The sequence below is a fragment of the Equus caballus genome, chromosome 14 (genome assembly GCF_041296265.1).
Source record: "Equus caballus isolate H_3958 breed thoroughbred chromosome 14, TB-T2T, whole genome shotgun sequence".
In the NCBI taxonomy this organism is placed as follows: domain Eukaryota; kingdom Metazoa; phylum Chordata; class Mammalia; order Perissodactyla; family Equidae; genus Equus; species Equus caballus.
The window spans coordinates 62,345,009-62,363,660 of NC_091697.1; the positions used below are offsets into that span (position 1 = coordinate 62,345,009).

General features: G+C 38.4%; 1 protein-coding gene across 1 annotated transcript; it reads left to right on the forward strand.

Annotated features, from left to right (window-relative positions):
- The first annotated feature begins 11 nt into the window (after positions 1–11).
- LOC138917346 (cyclin-dependent kinase inhibitor 1C-like) lies at positions 12–13,220 on the forward strand. The gene is made up of 3 exons (XM_070233358.1): positions 12–174; positions 238–936; positions 12,048–13,220. The coding sequence occupies exons 1-2, from the start codon at positions 12–14 to the stop codon at positions 903–905; spliced, it is 831 nt and encodes a 276-aa protein (XP_070089459.1). The 3' UTR covers positions 906–936; positions 12,048–13,220.
- The last annotated feature ends 5,432 nt before the right edge of the window (positions 13,221–18,652 follow it).

Below are 18,652 nucleotides of genomic sequence, written 5' to 3' on the forward strand. Positions count from 1 at the left end.
GCTGGCTGGGGATGCAGCACGCGGGAGGCGGGGCCGGCGGCTCCTCCGCCCCTCAGCCCGCCCACCCGAAGTCCCGCAGCGGCGCGCGGCCGGCGCTCCCACGGCGCCCCGGCCCTCCCAGGCTGCTGCGCGCCCCCACGCGAGAGCGGCGCGCGCGAGGGGCGCGGGCGGCCAGTCCGCACCCGGCCTCCGGCAGCGGGCCCCGCGAGCAGCTCTAGCCGCGCGATCGGGGAGCAGGCGCGGCCGCGCGTCGCCTCAGCGCCGCCGTCGCCGGGAAGATCTCCGCGCCGCTACCTCCTCTTCCGTCGCCCTCCTCCCACCCCTCCACCTCCTTCCCCCGCCCCGCTCTGCGGCGAAAAGGAGCTGGCCCCCCCGGCCGCCTCCCTCTCTCCCCGCCCCTGGGGCCGCGCGTCAGTGGGCCGGCAGCCCAGGCCACGGCAGCCCAGGCTGCGGACGGCGCCTGGGCCCTGCCTCGGCGCACGCGGACTCCTGATGCGCCCGCGGCAGCTGCCTCCACCGCGGCGGCTCCAGGGGCTCTCGTCTGCTCGCTTTTTTTCCCCCCAAGTTCTGAATTCGCAATACTTGGGGCTGAGCCGGCGAGATCTCGCGAGATGCTGCGGGGCGACTGGGCCGCTTCTTCTCAGGCGCGTGGTACCCGAGGCGGTGCCGTAGCCGCCGACCGCCCCTCGCTCCAGCGGGTGATGCCCGAGGCTTTCCCGTCGGGCCCGCAGGTGCTTCCGGAGCTGCGGGCGATGTGCGCCCCCGCCCCCGCGAGGTCAGCTGGGAGCTCCGAGCCGCCACGACTCTCCGCACACGCTCTGGGCCTGAGCCCAGGGGAAGGCAGGTTGCTCTGTGCTGCCTTTGAGGCGGTAAACTCACCCGCCTGGCGCGTTAGATTTGCATAACCAGAGACTAATTCCAGTCGCGATGCAGTGGGTGTGTCCACACTTCCGATGACACCTTTATTTTAAAAGCTGTGATGTTTGAAAATGAGAAGGGAGCTTAGTTGTGATACCTCATTCTTTCCAGGTGGTTTTTAACTTGGGGCATTTCCAGAAATGATGGGAAGCTCAGCTTAGAATGAATACACTGTGCAGTAACTAACCGTGGAGCCCTATTCGGGAAGTTTCATCACGATTTAGGTTGTGAAGAATTCCTCTGTTTTAGTTAAAACAGAAAGGTACTCCTCTCTTCTGCAGGCTTAGTGTCTCTTCTGTAAAATGTAGGGGAATATAATTATTTTGCAACTTTCTTAGCAGCAGAATCCATTTGTAACCTAAATTCTACCCACAGCCCTATAGAAAAACAGACAACAAGAAGGAATGGCTTCTTCGATCATATCACTTGTCTTTTATTTATGCACTCATTTATGTATTTTTAAGTTTTATTTTGGGGATAAACACCATCTTTGCTGAATCCTTGAAGCATGATCAAAGAGCCTCAGAGTTTGCAGAACTGTTTGGAAATACTGTGAAGAAAGCTGCAATCAGGCAGTTTTCAAAATATTGTCATGATCTTTTCATCACGGTTTATTATCTCTCTTGTAAAGATGGAAAGAGGAAGGAACAGGTCTTGGATCATATAGCCACAGTTTTTAAAGCCCCTTTTGAGCTTTAATAGTATTAGCAGAAGACCAGAAGAGGCCAGAAAACCAGGTGGTCCTTTAAGCAGTGCGGTTTCTGTTAGGGGATTGCTCCCATAGTGCCTGATCTATGCGGTAGCAAAGCTAATTCAGTGGCTGTTGAAATTCAACATTCATTGAACTGAACACATGGTAAGCACCTACTATAAGGTGCTCGGTGTTCTAGGGATATAGCAGTGAGCAAACCAGACAATCCTTTCTCTCATGGAGCTCAAAGCCTAGTGAGAGAGAGAGAGGCAATAAATACATAAAACATATAGCATGCTAGTAGGGACTGCTAAGGAAAGGGGAATAGGATATGTGTGTGAGATGAAAGTGGTAACATTTTTCATAGACTGCCCCCACTGAGAAGATGACATTTGAGTGAGGAAGTCAGTGATACAAATATTTGGGAAAACAATGTTCCAAGGAGAGGAAACACAAAACCCAAAAGTGAGAGCATGCCTGACACGTTCATGGAATTGTATACATGCCAGTGTGGCTGAAGCTGCTTAAGGAATGGGGAGAATCAAAGGTGATTACGTCAGAGAGTTTAGGGGTTGGGGGCCTAATGGACCAGAATGTGTAGGACCTTTTTGGCTATTGGGAGGACTTTGGCTTTTACTCTGAGGGAGATGGTAGATTAGCTGGGGCTGCCATAACAAAATACCATAGACTGGGTGGCTTTAAGAACAGAAATTTATTTTCTTACAGTTCTAGAGGCTGGAAAGTCTAAGGTCAGGGTTCCAATATAGTCAGATTCTGGTAAGGGCTCTCTTCCTGACTTGCAGACAGCCTTCTCACCATGTCCTCACGTGGTGGAGAGAGAATTCTGTTGTCTCTTCTTCTTATAAGGGCACTAGTTCTATTGGATGAGGGTACCACCCTTATGACCTCATTTAATCTTAATCACTTCCTTAAAGGCACTGTCTACAATACAGCCACATGGGTTAGGGCTTCAATATTTGGATTTTGGGGCGGCACAATTCAGTCCCTAGCAGATGGCAAGTTATTGGAGGCTCTGAGTAGAAAAATGATATGATTTGACATATTTAAAGAATCATTCTAGCTACCTTGTTGTAAATATACAAGGGGGTAAGTGGTGGAGACAAAGAAAGAAGCAAGGAGATGTGTTATGAGGTATCACAGCAATCCAGGAAGTGATGCTATGTCTTTGACCACAATGGGTAATGGGGAAATAGGGGGAAAGCAGATGAATTCTGGGGAGGCAACAGAATTTGCTAATGGACATGGAGTGTGAAAGAGAATCCAAAAGGTTTGGCCTCAGGAGCTGGAAGAATGGTGTTGCTATTTTCTGAGTTAGAGGAGATGGGGGATAGAGCAGGTCTGGGTGAGAGGAATATCAGGAGCTCAGTCTGAGATGTCTGTTGGAGGAAACAAATAAATGTATAGTAATAATAAATAGTAGTCACTTAGTCACTCGTAGAAACGTGTAATTGCAAACTGAGAAGCTCTAGGACAGAAAAGAACATGGTACAATGAGAATGCAAAGTAGTGGGACTGGACTTAGGAAGGAATTGACTTCAGCTGAGGTCTGAAGGCTGATTAGGATTAAACTATAACTTGCAGGGGGGTTTCAAAAAAGAAATATTGTGGGCAAAAGCCCTCATCAAGTGAACATGGCCTGACTAAGTAGCTGTAAGCCAGTTTAGTTAAAGCATAGGGATTAAGGGGCAGGAGTGATAAGAGGTAAGTCTGTCTATTCTAAAAGCCCTATAAAACCATTAATGGGTTTCTAGGGAAAAAGAGGGGCATGTGATCAAATTTACATTTATTAAGAGTCTCTCTGGTTAGTTATATTGTGGACAGAAGATTGGAAAGGAGCAAGAGTAAGCATGGAAAGACAGGATACATTTTCAGTAATCTAGGCAGGAGATGATAGTAGTAATAGTAGCTAACATTTATAGGGAGCTTATGTTTTGGATATTGTGCTAAACTCTACATTCATAATCTTAATTCTTTCAACACTGTGAAGAAAATCATAGTGTTAGCCCCATTTTACAGATGAAAAACTTGGTTAAGGAAAAAAGGTTAAGTAACTTGTCCAAAGTCACTCAGCCAAAACCAAGATTTGAATCCAGGAAGATTTCTCTACTAATCAAGCTATAGGAGTTTGGATTATGGGGCATGCAGGGGAGATGAGGAAGGGGAAAAATTTGAGAGGTGCTTAAAAGGTAACTCAAAGGACTTGGAAATGGATTAAAAGAATGGAGGAGAATAAGGCATAACTTGAGTTTTCTAACTTGTTCACCTGGCGTTAGATGATAGTAACATTCTAAAACCAGATTTGGAGACGAATGTGAGAAATTTAGTCGGGCATTCTGGGCTGGAGGTAACTTTGAGACATCCAAGAGGAAAAGTTAAGAAAGTATTTGACTACATGGGTCTTGTGCTCAACGGAGAAGTTTGTATGAGAGAGTACAAATGTGGGGGTCTTCTGCAAATAGATGATAAATGACACCATGGGCATGAATAAGATCACTCAGGGAGATGGTAGAGAGAGCAGCACGGTAAAATAGAACTTTCTGCAATGATGTTCTGTATCAGTGCTTGCCAATGCAATATCCATGAGCCACTTCTGGATATTGAGCACTTGAAATGCCTAGTGCAACCGAGGAACCAAACTTTTTAGTTTTTTGATTTAAGTGTATTAAATAGCCCCATGGGCTAGTGGCTATCATATTGAACAGCATAGGTATAGAGTTCAAAAGAAGGCCTAGCATCCAGCCTTGTGTAATTCCAACATTTAATGAGTAGATAAAAGGAGGAGTGGCCTGAGAGGTGAAAAGAACACCAGATGAAGGCATTTTTGCAGTAGGACAGGTTGTGTTAAATTGGGCCAAGAGGCGGAGAAAGATGAGAGGTGACTATATATTGAATTTAGTAACATGTATTAGCCAACATAATGGGAGGGGAGGAAGAGTTCCAGGAGATATAATCAAAATATGCATGTGAAACTTGTAGAAACATTGTCAGGAGAGGTCTCCTTTAGTTCACTATTAGAAAACGTTTAGTTATCAGATTCCCTGCTTGTCAATTTAGAAACCAACCTTGAGAAAAACAGATCTGTCAGTGTAATGAAGGAGGTCTCCGGTCATTTTTCTCATTTTCCCTTTTTGCCAGAAAGTCAGCCTTTGACAATGTACGTACCAATGTACTCAGTACTATGTATTGAATGTACTTAGAATTTTAGAACTAGAAGGGACTTAGCTTGTTATTCCAACCATCTCATTTCTCAAATGTTAAAATGTCCTAACAGGAGACAAATTATGTAAGACCTACAACTCTTCATATCTGCAGCATTAAACGTGTGAGTTACAAAACCACGTAGAGCCTTTAACATCAACTCCTTTTGTTGTTGTTTTATAGTGCGTTTTAGATAGATGTGTTGTGCTCACTTTCCACCTGGTCATAGTTTTCCTTTTTTTTACTAGGTGGCATTCAGCATAGATATTAGGTCAGTGGTATTTCCCTTAACAAAAAAGTGATTATCCTATCATGGGGAAAAAAAAACCCAAAAACCTACCTTAAAGAAGTTTGTTTATCCTGTAAATGTCATAATTTTGTTATTTTTACCTAAGTTTCAATCACATTCTTCTTTAATTAAAAATATTATAAAGATTTTAAAGTCAGCCATAGAATTAAACATTAATCAAAATCTGACTGCTTTTTCTCTAAACAATATTTAAGTTCATATTTGTAAATTTTGTCTTTCCAAAAAGACAGCCAAGGTTTTATTGAATTTAAGTCTTTTATGTTTTGCTATTTCAAGCAGTAATTTCATGACAAATGCATTTAAAATAAACATAATCTCTGTCTTTTCTCATTCCCCACTTCCACTTACTCATGTATTTGTCATACAGCTAGTCAAGGAAATCTTTTCCCCTCAAATTTTGTGTTGGAAAAGTTGTTTTCTGTATGCACTGATTTACTTTTTGCTTCTAACTCTGTAGGCTGTGAACATTTGCAAACTTTAACGCTCAAAATTATCAAATATTTATATAAAATATGAATACCTTTACAAAATAGCTTAGTGGTTACAGTCATGGTCTCCATAGCCAGACTACCTGGATTTGCATATCAGCTTCACTTGTTACTAGTCGTGTGACCTTGGGCTAGTAAGACCTCTGTGCCTCAGTTTCCTCATCTGTAAAATAGGGATAATAATGGGAGCTACCTCTTAGAGATACGAGGATTACGTGAATTACTATCTGTAAGGTGCTTAGAACAGTGCCTGATACATAGTAAGCCCTAATGTATATAAACATTAAGTAAATGTTTAAGATTTTTAATATTCAAAATAAACTGTGCTAAGCAAACCTTTTAAATTTTATCTTTTTTTGTGAATGTGTCCTCTTTAGTTTTTAAATTTTGCTTTTTGGTTTCTTTTTAAGAGGCATTTAAGTGATTTTTTGAGTAGCACGTAAGCTATTTTTTCTGTTACAGATTTTGGATTTTTAAAGCAATTGTTAGTATCGTTATTTTGCTGCCACTTGTTTGGAAGATGGAATAACACCCTATACTGAGGATTTCTTTCTTACTCACCTTAAATCCATTTTTCCTCCTACTAGGCCCTTTAAAACCAAGGGTTGTTACTAAAACCATTACCTACTAAATGTATGTTACATACTAAAGTATGCTATAGGAATGTTTTGTCTGCATTCACTGTATTGCACTATACTTTGCAAAAAAAATAGAGATTTAAAACACACACACCAACATTTACAAAACACACACACACATTAATAATTACTTTAATTGCTTCCCCCACTATGGAGTCAAATATTGTAATGTATCCCATAACTAAATTCTATATCTATGTTTTCTTCACTGTTAATGAAAAATATCTAATTTTTTTATCCTCTGTTATTCCTTAATGATTAATCCATTTTTTCACTTTCAAAAAGTCATAAGTATAATTGAGATATATTTTTATAATTTTTTAAGATGCCTGAAAGTCAAAAAACCATAAACATGGAAGGGATCTTAAAGGATTGTTTAGTAAGCCCCTACTTTGAAGAAAGAGTGATTATCTACCTTTGACACTTAAAAACAATTTTTTTTCCTTTAGTAACACATTCTAATGGTTGCAAGTCCTTACAGCCGTAGTATTAGACATGTAAAAAACACTCAAATACTTATTTAAGAACAGGACATTCTTCCTAATGGCTAAACTAAATTATTCTTAGAAGAATTCAATTTTTTTGCTTCTTGTCCTATTCTTTAGAGGTTATTTTAACTCATGAAATATAAGTTTATTTTTGGTTTTATTTTCTTAATGGTTTCCTCTTGCATGTCGTTACAGAGCCCAATTTCTAAATATATAATTATTATTATTATTATTATTTTTAGTGAGGAAGATTGGCCCTGAGCTACCATCTGTTGTCAGTCTTCCTCTTTTTCTTGAGGAAGACTGTTGCTGAGCTAACATCTGTAGCAATCTTCCTCTATTTTGTACATAGGACACCACCACTGCATGGCTTGATGAGCGGTGTGCAGGTCTGCACCCAGGATCTGAACCTGAGAACCCCAGGCCACTGAAGCAGAGAGTGCGAGCTTAACCACTATGCTACTGGGCCAGCCCTAGTACATAATTTTATTTTTATTACTTTCCTATGAACCCTTTCCAAGTAATTTAATCTTCCTTTAAATGTGGGCAAAAACTATTAAGTTCAACATCCCAGTTAAAAAAAGCAACTAATGATTATAAAAATAAAGACAGACTTTTACAGTTCAAGTAATTGTTTTTACTTAAAACTGGGCTACTGCACCTGACTTCAAATATGGCCCTGGGTGTCAACTCTTCTGATTAGTCAAGAAATGCTTTTTGTTTTTCAAGAAATTGGAACTAAAAGTCCACTTCTATTTCAACTAATTTCTAAAGATGTGAAATTCTACAATACAAATTAAAAATTTCACATTTATAAGAGGTCAACTAATTAGATATAATATTTTTTAATTATAAAAGTAATACATGTTTAATGCAAAAGTCATAGGAAAAATCAAAGGGAAACTGTACTTAAAGTGCCATCACCCTAAAATAACATTTACCTTTTGGTTTGTGATACTACAAAATGACTTATTGTATGTTTTGTAATTTTTAAAACTTACCAATAACATGAACATCTTTCTGTATATATAAATATCTTGCAACTGCATGATTTCTAATGGCTTTGTAATATTGCATTATTTAGATTTATCATAGTTTACTGAGTCTATCATCTATGTTTGAATGTTTACTTTATTTTCTTCCTTTATAAATATAGCAAGCAATGCTGCATTGAATATCTTTATACATATATCTGTCTTCATAGTTGATTATTTCTTTAGGATACATTTCTACAAGTGAAATTGCAGGGTATGTGTTTTTTTAAAACGTTTGGCATACATTACAAAATTGATTTTTCAGAAAGATTATATTAGTCTATTCTTCTGTCGGCATTGTATTTGGATGCCTATCTTCTACCAGCCTTACAAATTCTGAGAGAGATCCTTCTTCTTAATCTTTGTCAATCTGATTAGCAAAAGATGGTATAATTTTCCGATCATTGACTGCTAGTAAGGACAAACTTTTTAAAGTTTATTAATCATTTATGTATCATTATTTCTGAATTGCCTGTTTGTATCTGTAATAGACATTTGCTATATTCTGGAAGTCTGGCCTCCATTCTGCCTTGTTTTGGTCATAGCATGCAAATTTTTTTTGGTGGGCTGTGGGAATGGCCTCTCTGTGCAGTTTTGGAAGAACGTAATATTAGAGGACCATGCCTACCCCAGCCTAATTGTGAGCACATAACCAAATGTGCCAATCTGGCTCTCCTAAGAGTTTTGAATTTTGAGTGGTGTCATGCAAAGTCAGAAAATACGTCCAGTTGCTGGGATTATTAGCTACTCATGCCTCACTGCCACCCTCACTGGAGAACTGCCTTGCATGGGGGCAGCCCAAGGCAGGACTGGCTAAAGGGACAATACAAAGGCTTTTGCCTCTATTTGGGACTACTCTAAAGAGCACCCTGTAGGATTGGCTGAGGTTTCAGTTGCATCCTCACTGTGGATCTGCTTTTCCCTCTGCCCAGTCCTGCCTTCATGTCCTTGTAGGTGGATCTCCTGAGAGCACTCCCCTGCCAGCCTTCTCTATGCAATCCTCCACCTTCAGTCTGTTTCCAGGGAACCACCGTCCATTTATTCCAGTGGCAGCACTCAGGGAAGACTGGATAGTAGTTCCTGCTACCAACACCCTCTGGAACTACTTCTCATCCTTTCTGCATCCACTTCTTCTTCCTTTTAGCTTTACCATATTCTCCACTAATTCACTCTAAGTTAACAGAGTTGGTTCCTATGGCTGGCAGGCAAGAATCAGTGTTAATGCAATGTTCTTTGCCATTTTTCTGATGTCTTTTACTTACCAACTTTAAGAACTTTTTATGTATCACAGATGTGAACCTTAAACTAAATTGGTTCTTTTCAGTTTGTCAGTTACATTGTAATTTTGTTTCTGTTTTTGGTTTTTTGCTGAGGAAGATTTGCCCTAAGCTAACATCCGTGCCTCGCTTCCTCTATTTTTTAGCATGAGGGCTACCAGCACAGCATGGCTGCTAACAGAGTGGTTTAGGTCCGTGCCTAGGAACCGAACCTAGGCCACTGAAGCAGAGAGTGCTGAACTTAACCACTAGGGCACCAGGGCTGGCCCTGCAATGTAATTTTGTTCATCATAGTATTGATGTGTAATTATTTTAAAGAGGTATTGCCATCAGGTATCTCAATCTTTTTTCTTTGTGCTTTTTATCTTTGATATAATGCTTAGAAAGGTCTTTGCTATCTCAAGATCTTGTACGTAAAATTAATATGTATATATATTTCAGTATAAACTTTTCTTTTTAATCCCTTAATTCTTATAACATTTGTTTTTGTTTTGATATGAGGCAATGATTTAGCAATTTTCTACAAATAATTTAACTGAGTGTGTATTTAGGCTTTTGTTAAAATCTGCTTTAATAGTATCCTCAAATTTCAAGGCTTAAATGAGATAGACATTTATCTTTTACTCAGACAAGAGTTCAGAAATGATGTGTCTCAGGCTAGCCAGGTAGCTCTGCCACTCTCATCACGAGGCTCTCAGCTCTGGGTCAGAGACCATTGCTTCATTTCTTGCTATTTTGCATCTTTTGGGCCAAAATTTAGGCTCTTGGCTGTGCATAGCAGGTTGGGAAATACAGTCTCTTACTGGGAAGACATGTGGCCAGCCAAAACCCATGGATTTCTGGAATTCTCTATGATGATGGGTCCTGCCAGTGGGTAGAAACCTTCATTTTAAAGGGTTATAAAACATTGTAATACTAGTATTAAAATGATAATTATATTGAACATGAACTGAAAATGTACCTACAAATATTAAGTGAAAATAGCACATAGCTAACATTTTAAAGAGCTTTTCCCCCTGCAAAATGGTGTGTGTATGTACCATAGCAATTCAAAGCTTCTTTTCCTCCTCCTTCTCCACCATCACCACCACTATATATTTGGATGTGGAGCATGAGTTGAGAATAGGTTTTTTTTTAACTGGATAATTTTAAGCCCCTTGACATGCTTCATATACTTCTTTTATTCAGCTCTCAGATGCTTTCTGTGCAGGCGAGGTGAATATGAGCAATGACGGTTGGAAGATATATTAGTATGGTTGTTTAAGAGGATTTGCAATTTATGAAGTAAATTCACCAGGAAATATAATATTCTTGAAAAGGAATGACTTATATCTAATTTAGGAATGAATATTAAAAATCTAATAATGAGGAAAGAATTGGATGTTCCATCTTCTCATCTAAATATAGAATCTCTTCTCAGTACTGGTACTGACTTTTGTTGGGATAGTTTGGACACAGTTCCACATTCAGTCTCTCTGTACTTTATTTTGGGATTATTAATGCCCAAACCTTAGAATTCATCCTGCAAGTCTAAGGATGACTCCTTGGAAACTAGCATATGATACCCTTTGGAATCATAGACAGAATATTGGTCTGTGTAAACAGTGGTTTTGATGCAGAATGGTATGGGGTGCTTTGTTTTATTTTTGTAGTTTTTATTATGATACATAACATACATTACAGGGAAGTGTTTAAAACATATACATACATTTTGATGAAAATTACAAAGCAAATATCTATGTAAATCAACATCTAGGTCATGAAACATAACATGGCCAGGCCCCCAGAAGCTCCCCAAGTATGCCCCTTCCAGCTCATAACCCTTTTGTTCTATCCCCAGAGAGTTTGTGATAGTCGTTTCCTTGGTTTTACTATCTATGTATACATCCCTAAACATACTATAAATAGATTCATACTGCATGTTCCCTCTGTGTCTTGCTGCTTTTCAGCATATATTTGTGCAGTTGATCCATGTTGTTATGTGTGTTGCAGTGCATTTATTTTCACAACATTATAGTATTACCTTGTATGGATATACCACGATTGATGTAGCCATTCTACTTTTAATGAATATTTTGGTGGTTTCCAGATCAGTTTTGTTTTTGTTATAGTGAACGTTGCTGCTGTGAGCATTTTACTACACATCCCATGGTGAATATGTGTGTAAGTTTCTGTAGGGTCTATGTTTAGGAGAGTGTTGCTGGTTCATAGGGTGTGTTCTTTACCTTGGATAAAGGGTGACAAACCATACATGAAAAACTGTTTTCCAAGTGGTTTTACGAAGAATGGTTATTATTTCTAAGGTTCTTAACCATGTCTTCAAATATTTGCTTACAGTTTCTTGAGAGAGGAAAACAAACTTGTTATACTATGGTATTGTATTTTACTATAAAATAAAATTTAAAATACCATCTAGAAAGTATGGAAACCCATTCTTTTCCAGTCATTGGTTTTAAAAGGTATTTCAGTGTGGATGATATATGTTAACATATTATTCTTGTTTCTAATACGTTTTAAAGCTATGTAAAAATCACTGAGTAAAATTAGCTAGTGTAACATCAAATCTTATCCTCAACTTTTGTTCAGTAGACTAAGAACTGAGAGCCACCAGATAGTGCCTAATGGAAACATGAGAGTCCATATTATCCCCAAACTAATATTGCTTTCTCCAGAGTTCTTCAGCTCAGGCCTATGTGATAAGCATTAGGCCAGTTAAGACTTGACCTCATATTTTTGCTTTTGAGGGTTAAGAAATTTTCATATTGGACCCAGGGAATTCTACTAATTTTCCTATATCTGACGTTTAAAAATGATCCAGATTTTCTAAAAGATTCCCAATTTTACTAAACTTATTGTTTTAAATAAAAGCAGTTTTTTAAATATTTAACTAAATATTATTTAGTTTATAGCCTTGTAAAACTTTAACTTATGAAAGAGTTTTTTTTTTTAATTGCATCTTAATTTTTTTTTTTTTTTTGAGGAAGATCAGCCCTGAGCTAACTACTGCCAATCTTCCTCTTTTTGCTGACGAAGACTGGCCCTGAGCTAACATCCATGACCATCTTCCTCCATTTTATACATGGGACGCCTACCACAGCATGGCTTTTGCTAAGCGGTGCCATGGCCACACCCAGGATCTGAACCGGCGAACCCCGGGCCGCCAAGAAGCGGAACGTGCGAACTTAACCACTGTGCCACCAGGCCGGCCCCTGCATCTTAATTTTTAAAATTAAAATGTTTTTTAATTTTTAAAAATAATATGTTCCATTAATAATGCTGCAAGAAATCTGCTTAGCTGGCTCTACTTCTAGAAATTAAATAAAACTATAATACTGGTTAGATCATACAATTAAAATATGTTCCTAAAATGTTTAAACTTCTTCTCTGAAATGTGTGTTTCTCATTAAATTCTAGGATAACTTAAAAAAAATTTTTGAACCATAATATTAAAAGTTGAATCAAACATGGTATAGTTGTGCCTCCACTAAAGAAAACATAGAAGTCACTTAAGAAGTTAGTTCAAAGGTGAATATAGAATAAGTTGTCAGTAACCTGGGTGCTATCAGAAATAAACCGTTCTGAATATCAGAAATTTCAAAATAGCTGAAAAATAGTTTTTTAAATGTTAGGATTTTAAACTACTTTTAGAAATATGTATGAGGTACTATATTATTTCCTCTACCCTTTAACAGAATACTGAAAATACTTTAACAGTTTCTTGGCTCAGATCAACTTTTTGAATGATATAGCTATCATAACATGCTGAAAGTAGTAGCTACAGCTACAAATTTAGATTTATTGGAGACAATTCTCCGCGGGTCTCTTGTGTTTCTGCATGTCTTGCAAGCAGAGACATTGACTGCCCTTGTTCCAGGCTGTCTTTTCTTCATTGTTTGTGCAGCAAACAGCCTTGGAAGATTGAGATAAATTTTCCATGGGAGCAAAGAGCAAGTACCCTCACTGCCCATTATAGAAGGTTCAGGTTCCCTAAGCTCAGGTTCCCTAAACTCCAGTCTTGTAACATAACTATTGTGTGTGCAGGTATTACCTGGCTCTCTTCACATTGCCCTGTGGGAATTGAGTCTTAGGGAGCTGGTGCAAATGCTGCTATTTTGGTGACTGCTATTGCTGTGAGTAATAAAGTCCTTTGTTTCTGACCCTGGAATCTCATGTCTTCTGCCAGTATCCATGAAACTAATAAGCTAACTTATTAGCTTACAAATAGGATAAAATTCTCAAAACTTTCATAGGTCTTGAGAAGATGATATAGAACAGAGATCAGCAATTTTTTTCTGTAAAGGGCTAGATAGATAATATATAATCTCTGTCACATATGCCTCTTTGATTGCTTTTTGCAACCTTTAAACATATAAAAACCATTCTATTTGCAGGCCATACCAAAACATTTTTTGGGCTGGATCTGGCCCATGGGCCCTAGGTTGCTGATGTAGAGCCCTGATAGGCCCCTGATGTAGAGCATGGGATCAAATGGCTGTTCTGCTTTCTCAGCAAGTTCCCCAGAACTATTCTCAAAATTATTACAGCTTGCTTTTCACACCTGCTTTTTTTTTTCCCACTGAGGAAGATTCGTCCTGAGCTAACATCCGCTGCCAATCTTCCTCTTTTTTTTGTATGTGAGCCACCACCACAGCATGGCCACTGACAGACAAGTGGTGTAGGTTTGCACCCAGGAACCAAACCCGGGTTGCCAAAGCAGAGTGCAGCAAACTTAACCACTAAGCCACCAGGCCTGGCCCTCACATCTGCCTTTCTGAATACAGAGAATAAAATGAAGCACATGCTACTGCACATCTGCTTGGAAATAAAATATGACTATCTGCAAAATTAACTTGATAATAAAAAGAAAAGGCAGTGTCTTCCTAAGTGGTTTTGCTAGAAAATTTTCATCCTCACTCTCACTCTTGGATATCAGTTGATCTGTGAGCCATTTGATACTAAAAGTAGGTGATAAGCAACTTATCCCTTTTATAACACACTCCTCACAATAAAAATTTACATGGAGTTTTCTTGGGGGGGAAGGGTGATTCTAAAAATCTATGGTACATTCCTCTGAAAACAGTCATACTTTTACCCATAAGGTTCTTCTTAATTTTTATATAAACAGAATTTCTCAAAGAATTTTAAACTTTGAGTCTAAACTGATCATCTAGTATTGATATGTTAGACAATTTTAATCAACCTTTCTTCTAGAACTGTTTTGAATTGAAAATTCAAATTGAATTCCCTCTAGAAATGAATTGAAAAAGCTATGCAAAAAAAAAAAAAAAAAAAAAAAAGCAAGAGGGCATCTCAAAGTTAGTAAAATCAGAAAGAATCACCAGACCAGGCTATGGGGGAGCGTGGAGACCTAGGGAAAGAGCTAGGCAGGTAGGGCTGCTTTCCCTGGGCACAGAAATGGAGAGGCTGGCCCGTGGTTTTGTGGCCTAGAATATGCAGTTAGAATCTCAGAGATGAGAGTCCAGGGCCCATCAAGCAGGGATAGTGGTGAACTACCTGTCCAGCATTAGGTTGGGACTCCAAGAATTACAGCTTAGAAGAGAGAACTGGAAGGAGACAAGCATTTTCACGGACTACTGCCACCTGTAAATCATCTGCCTCTGATTGTTTTGAGGTGATCCTGGATTGCTAGTACTCCTAGGAACTTGAAATAATTCACTGTAAATCCTCTCTTGAGGAAGATGGCATCCTAGGCCTCAATTTATTTCTACAAACAATTTTGCGTGATGAGGCAAGACAACATTGACAAAAAAATATACATGTATTATAAAAAAGCAATGGAAACAGTAAAAACAGGCACATGGAAATTTTACATATTGGAGTTATCTGATACATACTCTATTAGATTATGCTTACTATTCAGGAAGATGAAAGATTGACAATTTATAAATGAAAATTTAATGAGAAACAAATGGAAATTCTAAAATTGAAAATATGAGTGGACAGATACATCAGGGAGAGAATTTGTCAAGTGGACTATAGGTCACAAGAAAATATGCAGAATGAAGCATGGAAAACTTAGATACAGTTGAAGAGAAATTCAGTAAAATTAAAGAACGTAACCAGAATAAAGCTTAAAGAGACAAAAGGATGGGAAATAGATCCCTTATACTTTCTTAGAAAGTCTCTGCAGTATAAAAGAGATTTTACAAGGGACTTAGAAACTTTAGTGAGAAGATCTAAGATCCTTGGATAGTCCCAGAAAACAGGGAATGGAAGAGTGGGACAAAAGCAATATTTAAAGAGATAATGACCAAGAACTTTCCACAGCTAATAAAGACCTAAAGCCTCAATTTCAAGGTACCTAAGAACTATAGGCAAGATAAACAAAAACAGTACTACATCAAAGCAAAAAAACATATCAATGTTGAAAACCAAAAACAAGGAGAAAATTTTAGAGCAGCCAGAGCAAAAAACCAAGTAATGCACAAAAGTGCAACAATTGGTCTGAGAGCTGACTTCTCTTTTTTTTCCATTGTGGTAGAATATACATAATATGCAATTTACCATTTTAACCTTTTTTTTTGCCTGAGAAAGATTCAACCTGTGCTACCATCTGTGCCAAACTTCTGTTTTGTATGTGGATTGCTAACACAGCATGGCCGCTGCTGAATGGTGTAAGTCCACGCTTGGGAACCGAACCTGGGCCTCTGAAGCAGAGCACGCCAAGCTAACCACTAGGCCATGGGGCCAGCCCCCCATTTTAAGCATTTTTAAGTGTACAATTCAGTGGCATTAATTACCTTCACAATGTTGTGAAACTATCACCACTATATTTCCAGAACTTTTCACCATCCCAAACCAAAATTCTGTACCCATTACATAATAACTCTCAATTCCCTCTTCACCTCATCCCTGGTAATCACTTTTCTACTTTCTGTCTTTATGAATTTGCCTATTATAGATATTACATATACATGGAATCATACTATATTTGTCCTTTTGTGACTGGCTTATAATATTTCCAAGATTCATCTATGTTGTAGCATGTATCAGAATTTCACTTATTTTTATGACTGAATAGTATTTCATTGCTTGTATGTACCACATTTTGTTTATCCATTCATTTTTTGATGGACACTTAGGTTGTTTGCATCTTTTGGCTATTATGAATAATGCTGCTCTGAACATTGGTGTGCAAGTAACTATTTAAATCCCTATTTTCAGTTCCGTTGGGTAAATACCTAGGAGTGGAATTGCTGGGTCATATGGTAATTTTATGTTTATCTTTTTGAAGAACCACCCAGCTGTTTTCCAAGAGCTGATTTCCTGATAAACATAAATAAGCCAGAAAACAATGGAATGCCACATTCAAAATGCTGATGGAAAATAACTGCCAAACTAGAATTATATATCCAATGAAAATATCCTTTAAAAGTGACATTTTCAGACAAGTAAAAACTAAGAGAATTCATCACTCACTATCAGACTTGAACTAAAGGAAATACCAAAAGGAGTTCTTCAGACAGATGTAAAATCTCAAAAGGTTGAAGAGGTAAGAAGGAAAGAAAAACAATGAAAGTGGTAAATATGGGGGGATATAAAAGAATATTGACAGTATAAAGCAATAATAATAATGTGTTGGGTTTAAGTATAGAGAGAATTAAAATACTTGACAAGAACGGCATATAAGTCAGAAAGGTGTTAAGGAAGTTAAGGTTTTCTAAGGACTTTGCCTTGTCCAGTAAGAGGATGAATCTATCAAATAATATTAGACTTTGATAAGTCAATGATATGTGTTCTAATCTTTAGGAAAATTATTAAAAGAATAGCAAAAGAGTATATAACCTCCAAGTTAATAAAGAGGGCAAAATGCAATAAAAAATCCAAATGGAAAGAAGTTTGAAAGGACAGGTTAAATAGAAAGCATTTCATTAAATGGTAGATTTAAACACAAATATATCAGTAATTAAAATAAATGTAAAAGAGCTAAATGCTTCATTAAAGGACCAACTCAGGGCCGGCCCAGTGGCACAGCGGTTAAGTGTTTATGTTCCACTTCGGCGGCCCGGGTTCACTGGTTCAGATCCCGGGTGCGGACATGGCACCGCTTGGCAAGCCATGCTGTGGTAGGCGTCCCACGTATAAAGTAGAGGAAGATAGGCACGAATGTTAGCTCAGGGCCAGTCTTCCTCAGACAGGAGAAGATTGGCAGATGTTAGCTCAGGGCTAATCTTCCTCGAAAAAAAAAAAGACCAACTCAATGTTGCACTGTTTACAAGCATGATATTTAAAATGTGAGAGGCCAGCCTGGTGGCACAGCAGTTAAGTGCTCATGTTCTGTTTCCGTGGCCCAAGGTTCGCCAGTTCGGATCCCAGGTGTGGACATGGTACCGCTTGGCAAGCCATGCTGTGGTAGGCATCCCACATATAAGGTAGAGGAAGATGGGCACAGATGTTAGCTCAGGGCCAGTCTTCCTCAGCAAAAAGAGGAGGATTGGCAGCAGATGTTAGCTCAGGGCTAATCTTCTTTAAAAAAAAAATGGGGGCTGCTCCTGTGGCCGAGTGGTTAATTTTACGCTCTTCATTTCGGCAGCCCACTGTTTCACTGGTTTGGATCCTGGGTGCGGACATGGCACCACTCATCAGGCCATGCTGAGGCCGTGTCCCACATGCCACAACTAGAAGGACCCACAACAAAAAATACACAACTATATACTGGGGGGCTTTGGGGAGAAAAATGAAAAATTAAAAAACATTTTTTTAAGTCTTAAAAAAATAAAAAATAAAATGTGAGAAGCAGAAAGATTAAAAGTAAAAGAATAGAAAAAATGCAAACACCAGAAGGATGCTAAGGTAGTGATATTAATATCAGAGAAAGCAAACTTTAAGATGAAAAGCATTATTGGAAATAAAATGTATGCTTCATAATAATAAATGTTTTAATCCACCATGAAGATATAACATTTTTATTTATGTCTAATTATATAGCATCGAAATATATAAAACATAAATTGATGTAACTAAAGAACTAAAAAATCATAGTAGAAGATTTTAACACCCCTCTCTCACTCACAGAACGAGCAAGTTTAAAAATGTGTGTGTAATCAGCAAGAGTACAGAAGATGTGAACAAGATTAGCAAAGTTGACTTAATGATCATATATAGATCACTACACCCATCAACGAGAAAACTCTAGGGCCAGGCTTCTATCAAACATTTATGGATGTAATATGCCAATGTTACACAAACTCTTTCAGAGAAGAGGAAAAAGAAGGAACATCAACTTGTTTTCTGAGGCTAGAATAATCTTAATACTCACAACTGACAAGGAGATAATGAGAAAGGAAATTAAAAGCCAATCTCACACATGGATGATATGTCAATATTAATGCAAAAGATTATGCATGATGACCAAATCGGGTTTACTTCATGAATTAAACATTGAGTTAATATTAGAAACACAATCAGTATAACTCACCATGTTAACAGAATAAAGAAGGATAATTGTATAGTAAACTCAAGGGATGCAGAAAAGGTGTTTGATAAAGTTCAACATCCATTTGTGAATAAAACACTTTGTAAACTAGAAATGGAAGGAACTTCTTTCACATAATAAAACACTTGTAGA